Below are 13,981 nucleotides of genomic sequence, written 5' to 3'. Positions count from 1 at the left end.
CTGCATTCAAGTATTCCTTGTACACATGTAAGATTAAAAGTTGCAAACGGGACACCCTCCATTTAAACATCTGTGGCATTTGTTGGTTGGTTTAAATTCATATAATTGAAAGACACAATCTGTGATTCGACTGTAACCAAAAAGCTAACCCCACCACTAAAAGTGGACCCTGCCATCGCCTCAAACTCGTGAAGATGTCCTCACATCGTGTGCTGTTTCCGACAGCACTGGAAGGCAGCACGGCCCTCTATGTGGTAATCCATCAAAACGTCTAGACTGGTGCAGATGGGTTTTTTTTTTTTTTTTCCCACATATCACTCCTCTGATTGGACAAAACCCCTGATCCCGCCCACCAACCATTTGATTGACAAGTGATTGACTAATAGCAACAGTCGTCGAGGCTGTCATCTAACTTGTGATTGGACAATTGTTCCGGACAATATCAATGGCAACCTGCATTGTTCGACGTCTTCTCAAGACAGTAGCAACTTTGAGATTCCCAACTCCGGGACGGTCCTCCAACAGTTTTCTTTCATCGTTTTGGCCTCAAATTCAACCGACACAGTTTGTCGGTAAAACCAGCACATGACGTGGGTTTAGAAGAAAGAATAAATTGGGTAACTTCGCGTCGAACGAAGCTAACTGTTGAGCGTAAGTTATAACGGTGATACGTTCATCTCAGCTGGGATTTAAATGGTTAAGCTAAACTCCGTTAGCTGGACTAGCTAACTTATTTGCATTAAGCTAATACCATTCTTCTAACTTTTTATGTTGTGTTGTCTAAGTTTTGTATATTTTGAGCTAATCCTGTGAAGTGTTTTTAAAAGCAGGTGTTACTTATGATAAACATGATATGAAGGATATAAATTACTCGTTCTTTTTTGTGTAGTGTTTGCTTTAGGTTCCCGTTTTTTTTAGTTCGACTTCTTGTTACCAGACTCCATATGAAACATGAACCTAATTTAATTCAGGAGTTGCTTGAGTCACATTCAGTTGAATTTGACAAACGATAAATATGTTTTATGAATCGATATAATCTAGTTTTCGATTCGGCGTACATTCAGTATTCAAAGAAACATTATTTACTGTAGTCTGAATCGTATTATTTACTTCCCCATTTCCTTTTCCTATGTAAGCACACTGCTGACACCATGAATAGCGGTGACCACCAAATTCTAAAAAATGAGGTTTTATCTGAAGAATAGTCTGACTTTATGGTTCACTCATTTGCCGAATTTAAGGGAAATACCAGATGAATCAAATGAAATCATGTCCTCTTATAATTTATCATTTTCCATTAACCGGTATAACGTTGACGATAAATGGCCCGTTTTCTAAACGGAATTTCTGCTGTCTAGAAATAGTCGAAATGCCTTGTTCTGAATGAGTCATAGAGCTGTGTTGGGGTATGACAGGTGAGTGAGCTCTCCGCCTGGGCTGGGCTCGAGATGGGGGATCCGGAGCCTGCAGAGTTTGGGTCCTTGGAGGAAGGGTTGGAGTACTGGAAGGAACAGGCTGCCAGGCACCAACAGAGGTGTGTCACCCCACCCCACCCCACCCCTTATGTTATTTTTGACAGACCATAATATTTTTTTACCTGTGATTGCTGGACTTTCTCAACTTAAAAGATAGAAAACGGTGGTCTAACGGTGTGTAACAAATAAAGCAGGACCATATATTTACGTTATACCTTGATATCAGACTACATTTCTTGGATAGTTTATCTGCAGTGTTATCTTTTCCTCGTCTTAAAGGCCTAGTAGTAGTTTTAGTGTTTCATAAAATGTCTTTATGCCCCCTGTTAATAAATATAGGAGCCCCAGTAGTCCTGTAAGATGTTTTTTTTTTTAAATATTGTTTTAGTTGCACAAGTTACCATTTTGTCTGAATAAGTTAACATATTTTTCCACAAGATAATAACATCTGCCAGGATGTTTGGGGTTCCCTAATAAGCTCTGAAAAACACCTACTCATTGCTCTCCATTTCAGTTCATAGAAATGTGAGTCCGTAGACACTCCTGCAAGATAAATAATTGTGAACCTCAAGGTGTTTTCCCATTAAACAGATTTCTGTGATGTTTAGACTTTCGTGTTTAATTCAGAATGCACAGAGCTCCCTGTGGCTGGGTGGGAATGGTCAGGTAATGTTGTTGGAATCATTCTGGCAAACGTTTCTCTTACACAACATCATGGTCTGATTGTTTTGCTCCAAACCTGAGCGTGAGTACTGTGTTTTTACTGTATGAAGCCAGAAATCCTAACTAATAAACCAGATTAAATAATAGTTCTGATGATTTGCTGTCATAATGTCCAAAGGTATCACATGTATGGCTAATAATCTGCGTATGTGTATGCAGTGCAGAGGAAGCCCAGGAGGAACTGCAGGAATTTCAGCAGATGAGTCGGGACTATGAGGTGGAGCTGGAGACGGAGCTGAAACAGTGTGAGGCGCGAAATCGTGAGCTTCTTGCTGCAAACAACCGCCTTCGCATGGAAGTGGAAAACTACAAGGTACACAGGACATTATGCGTCATGAGATAGCTGCAAAAATGTTCAATATGTCATGTCCAGACTTTCTAAACTAGCATCAAGACACTATCACTGGTGCTCTTTCATCAATGATTTAAAAGAAAAAGATTCAGATAGATAGTTTAAATCTTCCCTCAAGCTTCAAAGACAGCACTCTGAGTGAAATACATGAGATGTTAAAGTGTGAACGGTTGAATAATTTAGTCCCAGTGCACCAGGACAGATAAACTAGTTTTATAATATGTTCTCCTAACCCTCCCTGAAGGCTTTGAGAATGATCTGTTGGAGAGTCATCGTCTTAACATGGTTTTATAGACATCCCTAAAGCATAAAGTTGCTATATCAGGTGTGTCCTAAAAGTTATTTCAATAACATTCGACCAGATGAACACCCGATATCGTGGATTTGACTGGGGATTTCCATATTCATCAGCTGATAGTAAGTGAGTTTTATGGCTCCTGTTGCCTGTGTTGAATAGGCTGGTTCTCTTGTCTGAAGGCACACACACACACACACACACACACACACACACACACACACACACACACACAGAGGATTGATTCAGGGCAGAGAAAGGCAGCTGATGACTCTTGCTTGGTCTGTGTCTGGAGGGGATGGCAGTTCTTTCCATAAGACGTATCCCAGTCATGTCACTGTTCGCTCATCCCCCTTTTCTCCCTTTTTGAATCATTTATTAGTTCATCATTTTGCTGAGATACCAGCACGGATGTGCACAGGCAAAGAAACAAAAACATACTTGTTTACAACCAGTCTTACTTCCATCTTTAACATGAGCTATGGAGACTGGTTGCTACATATTTCAGTCATGTTTATGCTCCGTGCAGTGTCCCTGGTGCGAGGCTGTGCAGGCTGAAACCGAGGTCATTGCACCATGTGTGGTGGGTTCATGGTCTTCACAGGGTGTTATAAATGTGGTTGTGCACGTCCCTATTTCTGTAACCAGGCAGTTTTTGCGTGTGTTACGCTTTGATTCAACATTCAGGGGAGAATTAGCCATGCTGCAAGAAAATCTAGATTTTCCTTGTGATAGTTTGTTGTTCAGGGGGCAGAGAGTTTGCCTGCCGCCTGTGGAGGCCTTTCACCACACTGTCACATGTAAGCATAAACAGACCCTAATGATTCAGCTGTTGGCCGCTGCTTTAAACTCACACTTAAAGTTAAACTTAAAGTTTATATATGCAGACACAGAAAATAAGAAAGGTCATTCTGTGAAGTTCAAAAGGTTTCACTCACACTCAGGAACAACAAAAGCTCTTTATCTTAGACAGCATGTATGACCAGTATGCAGAGACCTTATGGAATTTAGCTAAAGCGTGCTGAAGCTTGAAACAGGGTCATGTTGTGTGTTACCTGTTGGCTGTTCCTGTCACATTTAGCTGTGAACCTCACATGTCTCCTGGAAAATCAGCACAGAAAAATATTTACCATTTTAGACATATAATGTGTATAAAAAGCCAGCAAAGTGTGTTCATCCAGGAAAGGAACTATGAGCCTTCAGGCTTTTAGACTAGGAAATGTGCACTTTCATTAGCTATTAGACTTTTATGTTTTAAAGGAAAACTCCACTTTTGGGTTTGACTGGTAGATAGAAAGACCTGTTGAATTGGCCCATAGATTTCCTCTACCTGCAGCTGAGAGTGGGCAGCGAACGGGCTGGAATATAATCCTTCAATGCAATTGCACCCGATCAAAGTACATCCACTTTAAGTGCTCGTTTTTGCCCCTCACAGGCTCAGATTGTTATTCTATTGGGCAATCCTCATAGAACGTGTTTTTAGCAGTATTTTTGTGTAGTGTTTATGTCCGTCAATCCCAAGTCTCACGGAACAGATTTGTTTTCATTTTATCAAACGAATCACTCCACACTGACTATGTGCTGGTCTATTTCTGTCTCAGTCAGTTAGTTAACTTGTGTTATTGTTGGCCTCTTGCCAGGAGAAGTACGAGACGCAGCACTCAGAGGCCTATCGGCAGATCTCCAGCCTGGAGGGAGACCTGGCTGAGACCACAGCCATCAGAGACCAGCTTCACAAATACATCAGAGAGCTGGAGCAGGCCAACGACGACCTGGAGAGGACCAAGAGGTCAGTCAGCTCTCACACTGAGCTGGTGGAAGGCCACTTAACGTAGTGAAGACATTGAAGAGAGATTCTGTGATTGAAATCCAGATGGCTTTTACAATCAGATTAAACCAGTTTTAGTCATGTTTGCACACCTAAATAGAGGAACACACCACGTTGTCCCTCGTCTGTGATTTTGTATTACCAAACCAACAGTCCAAAACTTGAAATTATTAAAAATGAATTAAAATGAATAAGAAAAAGCAGTGAGAAGCTGGAACCATGAAATGTTTTTATGTGTAAAATGACTTGATATAGCACATTTTGAAAACAGAGTTTACAAAGTGCTTTGACGGACAAATAAAAAACAGGATACTAGAATAATTGAGGCCCAAACAATGGAAGAACACAGTAGAGAAGACAGAAGAATGGTTAAAGGTACTGACAGTAAAAGAGAGAACATACAATAAATATAAATGATTACAAATGAAAACAAATTAAGAAGACAACATCACACTAAACACAATCTATAAAAATGGGTTTTAAGAAGAGATTTAAAGGAAGTCACTGATCTCCTCAGGCAGGTCAATCAAAGCAGAAGGGTCCTGATGGCAAAAGCACGGTCACCTTTAGCAGGGCCCCACCTGAGGATCTAAGGCTGCACACTGGCTCGCACAGGGTCGACATTTCCGCTGTGTAGCTCTGGGCCAGATCCAGACGTGCTTTAAAAGGGATCAGTACAATCTTAAAATCAGTTCTCAAGCCAAGCCAGTGGGGAGCCGATGGAGGGAAGTCAGGAGTGGGGTGATGTGATGTCATCTGTTAAAACCAGTCAGACGCCCCGTCAAAACTGCTGTGGATCATAGTTTGATTTATTGTGAAGCATCAAATCTACATGTACCTCAAAACTGTGTGGTACTTGAGTAACTGTACTTGTTTACACTGGCAGGCTAACACAGTTCTGTTGTGTGTGTTTCAGGGCGACCATCATGTCGCTGGAGGACTTTGAGCAGAGGATGAACCAGGTTATAGAGAGGAACGCCTTCCTGGAGAGTGAGCTGGACGAGAAGGAGAACCTCCTGGAGTCGGTCCAGAGGCTGAAGGACGAGGCCAGAGGTAGAGCTGCACTGATGGGCTGCCAGGCAAAACTAGTTTGTGAGATGTTTTAACAAGTGAGGGGTTTTGTGGCTGGCCAGGGTCAAGGGAAGCAGCATAAAGCCAGACTTAACTGGTAAAATACAGTTATTTATTAAAAAAGAAGCAGTCAGAGTTACAGTTGTGAAGCTTTATGTCCTGGAAGCCATGGTGTCAGTAACTAAACCTTCTTATATGTTGCTGTGTGTCAGACCTGAGACAGGAGCTCGCGGTGCAGCAGAAGCAGCAGGTGCAGGACAGGAAGCCGTCCCTCAGCAGTGCAGTCAAAGAGCCTTCCTCCTCCTCCACCTCATCCTCAACTGGCTTGCCCACCCCGCCCCTCACCCCCCCAGACAAAAGAGCTGAGGACAAAAGCACGTCTTCGTCCTCTAACCAGCCTGCCCCCTCTGCCAGCACACCATCCAGACCTCCAGCCTCAGTGGAGTCCTTCTCCACCCCTCCGCCCCCCAGCAGCAGAGGTCAGCTCACCTGTGTTGCATTGTTGTCTGTTTGCTTTTGTTAATACCAGCAAAGCAACTACAAGGAACTCGAATGCTGCTAAAGTTAGCTACATTCAACTAACCTTAGCCAGGGAGCTAGCTAGCTTCTCTCCATTTGTTAAATGACCAACCAAGGTCAGCAGCATCACTGTCCCTTTACCACCCACTGCCAAACTTTGCCTGGGAAAATGTAAACAAAGGCTCGTGCGGTGTGTGTGTGTGTGTGTGTGTGTGTGTGTGTGTGTGTGTGTGTGTGTGTGTGTGTGTGTGTGTGTGTGTGTGTGTGTGTGTGTGTGTGTGTGTGTGTGTGTGTGTGTGTGTGTGTGTGTGTGTGTGTGTGTGTGTGTGTGTGTGTGTGTGTGTGTGTGTGTGTGTGTGTGTGTGTGTGTGTGTGTGTGTGTGTGTGCGCGTGCGCGCGCGCGCATCTGATATTTGGGTGGTTCGGCCGAAGGGACAGACATTTAGAATAACAAACTAGAAACAGATGGTCATTTGCCTATACAGATAACATAGAGGCATCAGTATTTAACTGAGAGTGTTTTATAACCAGTTTAACTCTTCGTCAACATGCCTCAGGCTACCTTACCTAAGTGCTGGAGGTTGTCCTACTTTGAAAAAAGTCCTACCGCTTCCTGTTTTTGGTTGAAAACATTTAATCTATGTTTTTATTTCCAGTCATCATCAAAGATTAAGGATTTCCTTTTTGCAGTAAAGAGGGAAATACAGCAAGCAAGCTAAACTTCATTTCATGTCGATGGTGCATTAATAATACAAAGCATTATTTGTACTGTGAACATTCTCCTGTCTTAAATGTTCATGTGCTGATGCTTCCTCTGTATTTGTACTCTGTCTCTGCAGGTGAAAGCCTCTCAGGGACTCCTCTCACCACGTCGGCCAGAATCTCGGCTCTGAACATTGTTGGAGAGCTGCTGAGAAAAGTCGGGGTGAGAACCGCACTTGTAATTTTTCAAACCAACGGCCCAAAGAGAACCCCCATGTTTCATGAATCAAGCCTCTGTGCTTTTTTCAGCTGCTGACTTATTAACATGTGACGCTGCAGGGTGCTTCTGATTTTACCCTCAAATGCACACAAACTATTTCTTCTCTAAGTACTGACTCTCAGAACCAGACTGAAGGGTCATGCACCTTATGCACTTTAGTATTTGTGGGCTCTGGAGTATTTAATAAATATCTTTTGAGTGGAACTTCAGACACTTCTGTGACTTTTTAATGCTCTTCAGTGTCATGCATCGTGGTTCTGATGGTCGGCCCACTGCTACATCGTTTATGAGGATGACAGTGATGGAAGTGTGGAGGAGGCGTAGTGAGCTGAATGCTTATGGATGAGCTGTTTTCTGCAATGCTCGTAGAACCTGGAGTCCAAGCTGGCGTCGTGTCGGGACTACGTTCACGAGCAGACGGCAAACCGCAGAGGCCATGCTGGTGGACAGGGAGCAGTGCCGGGCCAGAACAACTCCTCAGAGGCCCATCCTACTAATGGCCTTTACAACAAGGGGTGAGATGCTCAGTCCTGCACGCTGCAAACCAATCCAACAGTGCTGTGCTCCATGTTTTTGGTTCGTAAAAGGAAGAAATTTATTGGGGAAAAAACAGTCCAGACAGACAGCAGACAGTAGAGCTTTGATCAAACATCTACGTTTATAGCTCTGATCAGTTTTATCTGCTCATTTCCATATATTCTGCACCAGTCAGTATCTTCTGAAAGCACCAGTTTACTCTTCAGTATTTGTTCTTTGTGGGTTTGAAGGCTGTGAGCTTCAGAAAATGCCTGATGTTTACATTTTTTGTCTGAAGCCAACGAGTGAGTAAAACAGGACCCTGAGTGTGTGTGTTGTGTTTTTAAAGGCTGGTGAAGAGGTTAGACTTCGGAGCGGGACCCAAGCTGCTGCTGTGAAAGTTTTCAACTTCCTCCCCCTCGAGCCTTAATCCTCCCCCGAGCTGCTCGTTCCTCCCCGTCCGTCCAGCCTGGATCCCAAACGTTTAACGGTACTGTGTGCTGCTCTCACTGGGAGCTGCGCTGACGAAGCGGATGGATACGTTGGATACTGTGGGATGTCTTTTACACAGTCAGAGTTTGTGTTAGCAGGACTTCTTTGCAGCACTGGCACTTAGCTTGAACTTACTTACTGGACTTGTGCTGCATGTCACCACCTCTTTGTTTTTGTTTGCTAAGTGTTTTGATCTTTTGTCTTTTTTTTTTGTTTTTGCTCAAAAGGTGCGTTAAGACTGAACACGAAGTGAATTTTAGAGGCAGCGTGATCACATGTAGTCAGTTAAAATACACTAACTAACAGATGCAGGTTGGTTTGGAGATGAAGATGCTGTTACCCTGAACCTGAATTTCTCCAATGCACAGCAGCACTATAGCTTGAGATTCAAGACAAGACTGTTGGTCAAATCACAATAACACAGACGCATGAATGAATTCTGTTTATGAACTACAAGTACAAATGAGACAAAAGTGTTATTGTCTCCACAGGTTCACTTGGTGGATTTCAGTCCATCTTGATGCGTCTCGGATGGCTCTGACAGTGAGCAGAGGAAAACAGAAAACACATCCACAAAGCATTGAAGTGACAAAGTAAATGGGGTCGAGCTGTAGCTCCCATTCACATTCATGAAGTTAGAACGTGTTGTACAGCTGCAACAGTCTGTTCAAACTATTCAGTGGTCAAACCTGCAAATGAAACCAAAGTAAAGAAATTCATTATGTTTAGTTTGAACACACCTTAAAGGAGAACTTCATTATTTTTAACCTGGGCTCCAGTTTGACATATTTGGGGTTTGAACTGTCTGGTGCACACAGAATGTTCTGCAACTGCTCCAGTGGATCACCTCAGCTGTGGACAGGCTGCCAACAGCTTATATTAGCTGCTTGTTGGGCAAGCATGCCAGTCAATGTATCCCTGCTAAAGTTTTTGCCATCATACCGCTTGGTTCAAGGACACCTGCCACCAGGAGCTGCTGGTCGACCGGTTAGTTTGTGGTAGTTTGAGTAATCTTAGCTGTGCCAGTTAAACAGCAATTTTGTTTAGTGGCTTTCAAACAAGTGATGTAACGACTGTCCCTGGTTAAAGAAGAAGGATCTTCCAGGTGGATCTCTGTTGGGATCCTGTCATTAATGTTGTCAGACACCTGGAATAACAATCTAACCGTCTGTGGCTAAAACGAGCTCCTTTACTGGACCTTCACAGTGGAGTCGACTTTCATTACAGCCATGGAAGTCCGATCTACAAACCTCTGTCTACTCACCAGGCATTTCAAACCCCAAATATTTAAAAACAGGCACCAGCTTTAAAAATACTGGAGTCATCCTGTAAGGGCGTCTGAGTGCTGAACACTGGAAGAGCACTTTTCTCTAACGAGAGAGGAGGAAGAGGGTTCTTGAGAATGTCTTCAAATACTTTTTAACTGTAAGGGCAAGGCATTCTCGTCCTTTGTGCTCGTAAAACCACACTGTCAGGCGATGGGCTGCCTTTACACAAGATGCCTCAGCCAGTCGCATTTGTCGAATGAGGAGTCGGAGAAGCGAGAAAGTAATCTGTTGCTGTAAAAACTCCACCACCACGTGCAATAAATCCCTGAGAGAATGAAAATAGTAGCAGATTTACACCAGTCACATCGTAGTCCTGCTAGTTTTGGTAGTTTGAGATGTTAAAGGTGCTTTAGTTGTCTAACCACAGACTTCAGAAAAACAGGGGGTGTTGAATTTAGATTCACTGCTTTCTGGGGTCAGGAAAACACATTTTCAAAGCACCCCTCCAAAAGCCTTAAGGTTTTAATGAACTGTGTCTTTTAGCACGCCGACAGTCTTTTGAAAGTGTGGAAATACTTCTTAAAAGCTGAATGCTGTATGGAGACAGTCGGTTCTGAAGAGGCCTTTTTTGAATGCAGATCCTGCCAACATTTCGTGGCCATCAGTGGTTCTGCGTCTTCAAGCTGCCTTGAGTCATGCTTCAGATGTGAATGGAGTCGCTTGTAGTAATGAAGAAGTTTCTCTCCATCACCATCCCTGCAGCTCTTTCTAGGGTCATTGTGTAGCCTCATCTAATGCACTAAGGACATTTCAGGAGGACCGATGCTCTCTCTTCCCATAAAACTGAGATCAGTGCCAGAGGAGGCATTATGTTAAACTCCTTTTAGGCTCTGGAAGCAGAATTAGACATCGTCTACGTTGAGTTTGTCATTAGGGATATTCTCATCCAGTAATAGTAAACTTTAATGTTACAGTTCTTTTCAAAACAAAGTTACTATATTCTATGAAGTTAATATTTCAGAGCCGAGGTGAATAAAGTCAGGAAATTGAAATATTACAGGAATAATCGCCCCCAAACAAACTTTTGTGCCAAATTTGCACAGCACAAATAGTAAAAATAATTCTCAGCAGCAGAAGGTATTCAGTATTAATCAAACATGTATCTAACACATGGAAATAACAGCTTTAGCTTACTGAATATGGCTTACCTTATTTTCCCCTCAGGCTTGTGGCCCACATACTTGAAATCCTGGTTTGAATCAAACCTTCCACTCATATTGGATTAATATTTGAAGGTTAGCAGGCAGAATCTTACTGCACAAGGTATTAGATTGTTTTTCTGATAGACGTAAAAGGTGAACAACAAACAGAGCACATAACCGTTCAAGTGAGGATTACTTCAGCCTTCTTCTCTCCAAAGCTGCCAGACTCCTTTGACAAAAACCTTCTTTTATCTAACATGGGAATTGCTTGTCAACCACTCCCTCGATTGTTTAGTTAGTTTGTGTTATTGTGTGTTAGACAAGTATTGTGTTTAATCTGAATGAACCATTTAAGACATCAAAGTCGTACAATAACATAAACTAACCAGTTGTTGCGGTAGACCAGCAGCTCCTGTGTCCTGTTCTCTAAAATCCCTGTTTTAGTGAATGTAGTCTGGTGTGTGTGCTGTTTGTGGTTAAACCAAAAGGATCTTCCAGGTCTCTCTCTGTAGGGATCCTTTCCATGATGCTGTCACACACTTAGAATAACACTCTGAGCCTGTCAGTGGATCAAACAGGCTCTTTTAGTGGACCTACTGTGATCAGGTGCAGTTGTCCCAACTCCACCCCTTTACTCTGAGAACATCAAAAACAGATGCCATGACATTTACCCATCATATTCATGAACCCCAGAAGATGAACCTTTGTATTTTTTTATTTCGATTTTAATGACCCCATGACTTTCCCTTTAGCGCCACCCTCAGGACAAACTTGTAGCTCCACTACTGTTACGGCTCCAGGAATAGAAAACCATCAGCATATTGTTCCTTCTGTCTCATACTTCTGTATTATGTGATAAAACTTGAGCAATATGCTTTTAGAGTGGGCACTTTTTAGACCGTGGAGACGCTCTTTAAAACGAACGACTCCCTCTGCAGAGCTCTACTTCTGTCTTTCCAGGAGTGAAATAGGAAACGTCTTCTGTTCGTGAGGCGATATGAATACTTCAGTGAAGGCTACTTGTGTTTTATGTTAAAAAGAAAAAGTATGCGATAGGTTGACTTGTAGCGTTATATCCTGTACCTCTACTGTAGGGTCACTAATGTAGCTTCAACTGTAGCTTGTGGTTCAGTCTCTTGAGTCTGTAGGCAGGACTGACTTAGTATTATTCACACAGAGCAGCAGAAAGGTCAGCGTGTGGAAGCAGAGGTGGAGAACGAGGTTTGGTGTTTGTCTTCTTTTGCCTTATGTGACTCTACAAGTGTGACGTACAAAGACCTGTTCTGCTCTTTGTTTACCCTCAGTGCTGCTTTTAATGTTTCTCTACAAGCAATAAAACTTGAAATGAAAAATCAGTCTTGTCTTGTTTATTTTAGAAAGTGGAAGAAGTGAGAGGAGACACTTTGAGGGTTAAGTAGCAGTTTATTTAATAGCACAAAGCATCAAGTCCTGCAGAAATGGAACAATTCACTGTCATTATGTTTAAATAGTATCTGTGTGCCTGTGAGGTTTACATCACACTGCCTAGTCTCAAGAATCAAGATACAACAGCAACAGGTTAGAAATATAGTTTTACGTTCAGTTTCCAAATGAAAAGAGTCTCCCTAAAACATCCTAAAACATCTCTGAGGAAGTGCATCAAGGGTAAAAGCTCCGGTTTGTGCCTCAATTTCTGAAAGAAAAAAAAAAAAGCCGCTGATTTTTGCAAACTAAACTTCCTGCACTTCTGAAAGTGTTTCCAAACCCCTGAACGTCTTTTCTAACACTTCACTCCGTCCACTGCACGATGAAAACACTGTTAACTTGTTTGCGACCACTTCTGACTAACATGGGAGCAGAAATGAAACGCAGTATTTTACATTTTCATTCTTGCAACAGGACAGACGTCATAATACAGCCACGGGTTAAACATCTATTTGAGCAATAGGACTGTTTTTTTTCCACCTGGATGACAGAAATGCTTTCAGAACAGCTTCATGTTAAGATCAATGGGTAATTAGTTCTATGGAAAACTGGTCATTTAAGTATGTGACTCAAATGTAAGGGCACAAAGTGAGCATATACAGTGTTTGGGAATTATTCGACTACCTGGGATATAAACAAGTCTAAATATATTAATTTCACATACATTATCTTATATAAATCCACAAACACTGAAAATAATTAAACGTCTTTTTCTTGGCTTCAACTCGAAGGGGAATCAGGCTCCAGATGCTGCCTTTTATTTTGGAGATCCTTTTTTTGTATGTTGCAAACTTTGTTTGATGAATTTGAAATCCATAGCACTCATATCTCTCTTTTTTCTGCATGACTATTCTTTATATGTACATAAATCTATGTATATATATATATGGGCCCACAGTTGGATAAAGTCAGATGATTTAATGACGGCTGTGAGAAGATCAGAAAAAGACGGTGGAGCGAATGACAGACCTGCATGTGAGCTTCTGCTTGAACTTCTCTTGGTAAACGTTTCAAAAGTGAATCTCAGTTTACTTTTCTCTCTTCTGTCTGCTGTCTGATCAGATAAACAACACGTGGGCCTCCTGTGCTGCTTTACAATTAGTTTTAAACACAAAGGTGAGCAATGTGTTACGGTGTCAAAGAACAGGAAGTTATGGAACAGAGGGACGTTTGGTTTGTTAGCAGCTGCTTTAACTGGTGTTTTTGTCTCCAGGAGAACTGGACTGAAGCTGCTGATCTTTTTTCTTGCCAAGAGTTCAGCACAGTAGACGCCAAAACTATCAGCTGCTAAACTCTGGATAATTAAAGGGGGTGTCTGTCTATTGGAGTAAAGCAACACTTGGAACTCCTTTTTCCTCTTTGTCCATAACTAAGCGAGGACATGAGGCAGCTTCAAATCCCAGAATGCACTGAGCTTTGTAGGACTACGATAAATCAGGATCATCTTGGTTTTGTATTCTGGATAAATTCAGCAGATTTACTGAAACGTCCTGCTCCTGAGTGCAGCTGCAAAGGGTCCTGAATAAGCTAAAACTGCCTGTAGTCTTTTTGCATAGCAAGAGCTGAGGCTCATGGGTACTGTAGTATTTGGAGCAGTGTTGTCATAAACAGCGGAAACATTTCTAACCATCACATGATCACATAGTGAGAACGGTGAGTCGTGCACAAGGGTCCGGAGCAGTGACTAAAGAAACACAGGATCATATTTGATACACACAAGGCTTTTTAAAACTAGTTTTATCTTTTTAGTTATTAACCTTATCTATTCCTATATATTATTGTTGTATTTTCTTC

At 42.2% G+C, this 13,981-nt stretch overlaps 1 protein-coding gene across 1 annotated transcript; it reads left to right on the top strand.

The window, feature by feature from the left end:
• Positions 1–490: 490 nt before the first annotated feature.
• Positions 491–8,197, top strand: nde1 (nudE neurodevelopment protein 1). Its single transcript, XM_070848462.1, has 9 exons — positions 491–651; positions 1,416–1,534; positions 2,358–2,511; positions 4,486–4,634; positions 5,590–5,726; positions 5,957–6,223; positions 7,103–7,188; positions 7,615–7,760; positions 8,111–8,197. The coding sequence occupies exons 2-9, from the start codon at positions 1,449–1,451 to the stop codon at positions 8,157–8,159; spliced, it is 1,074 nt and encodes a 357-aa protein (XP_070704563.1). The 5' UTR covers positions 491–651; positions 1,416–1,448; the 3' UTR covers positions 8,160–8,197.
• The last annotated feature ends 5,784 nt before the right edge of the window (positions 8,198–13,981 follow it).

Source organism: Pempheris klunzingeri, chromosome 17 (assembly GCF_042242105.1).
Source record: "Pempheris klunzingeri isolate RE-2024b chromosome 17, fPemKlu1.hap1, whole genome shotgun sequence".
In the NCBI taxonomy this organism is placed as follows: Eukaryota; Metazoa; Chordata; class Actinopteri; order Acropomatiformes; family Pempheridae; genus Pempheris; species Pempheris klunzingeri.
The sequence above is the reverse complement of the archived record's forward strand: the minus strand, read 5'-3'. Positions and strand labels throughout refer to the sequence as shown.

Excerpts from the sequence above, each read along its gene's own strand:
- nde1 (XM_070848462.1), top strand. The coding sequence starts at position 1,449 with ATGGGGGATCCGGAGCCTGCAGAGTTTGGGTCCTTGGAGGAAGGGTTG. Across the intron at positions 1,535-2,357 it reads GCTGCCAGGCACCAACAGAG|TGCAGAGGAAGCCCAGGAGG; the intron begins GTGTGTCACCCC and ends ATGTGTATGCAG. Across the intron at positions 7,761-8,110 it reads AATGGCCTTTACAACAAGGG|GCTGGTGAAGAGGTTAGACT; the intron begins GTGAGATGCTCA and ends GTGTTTTTAAAG.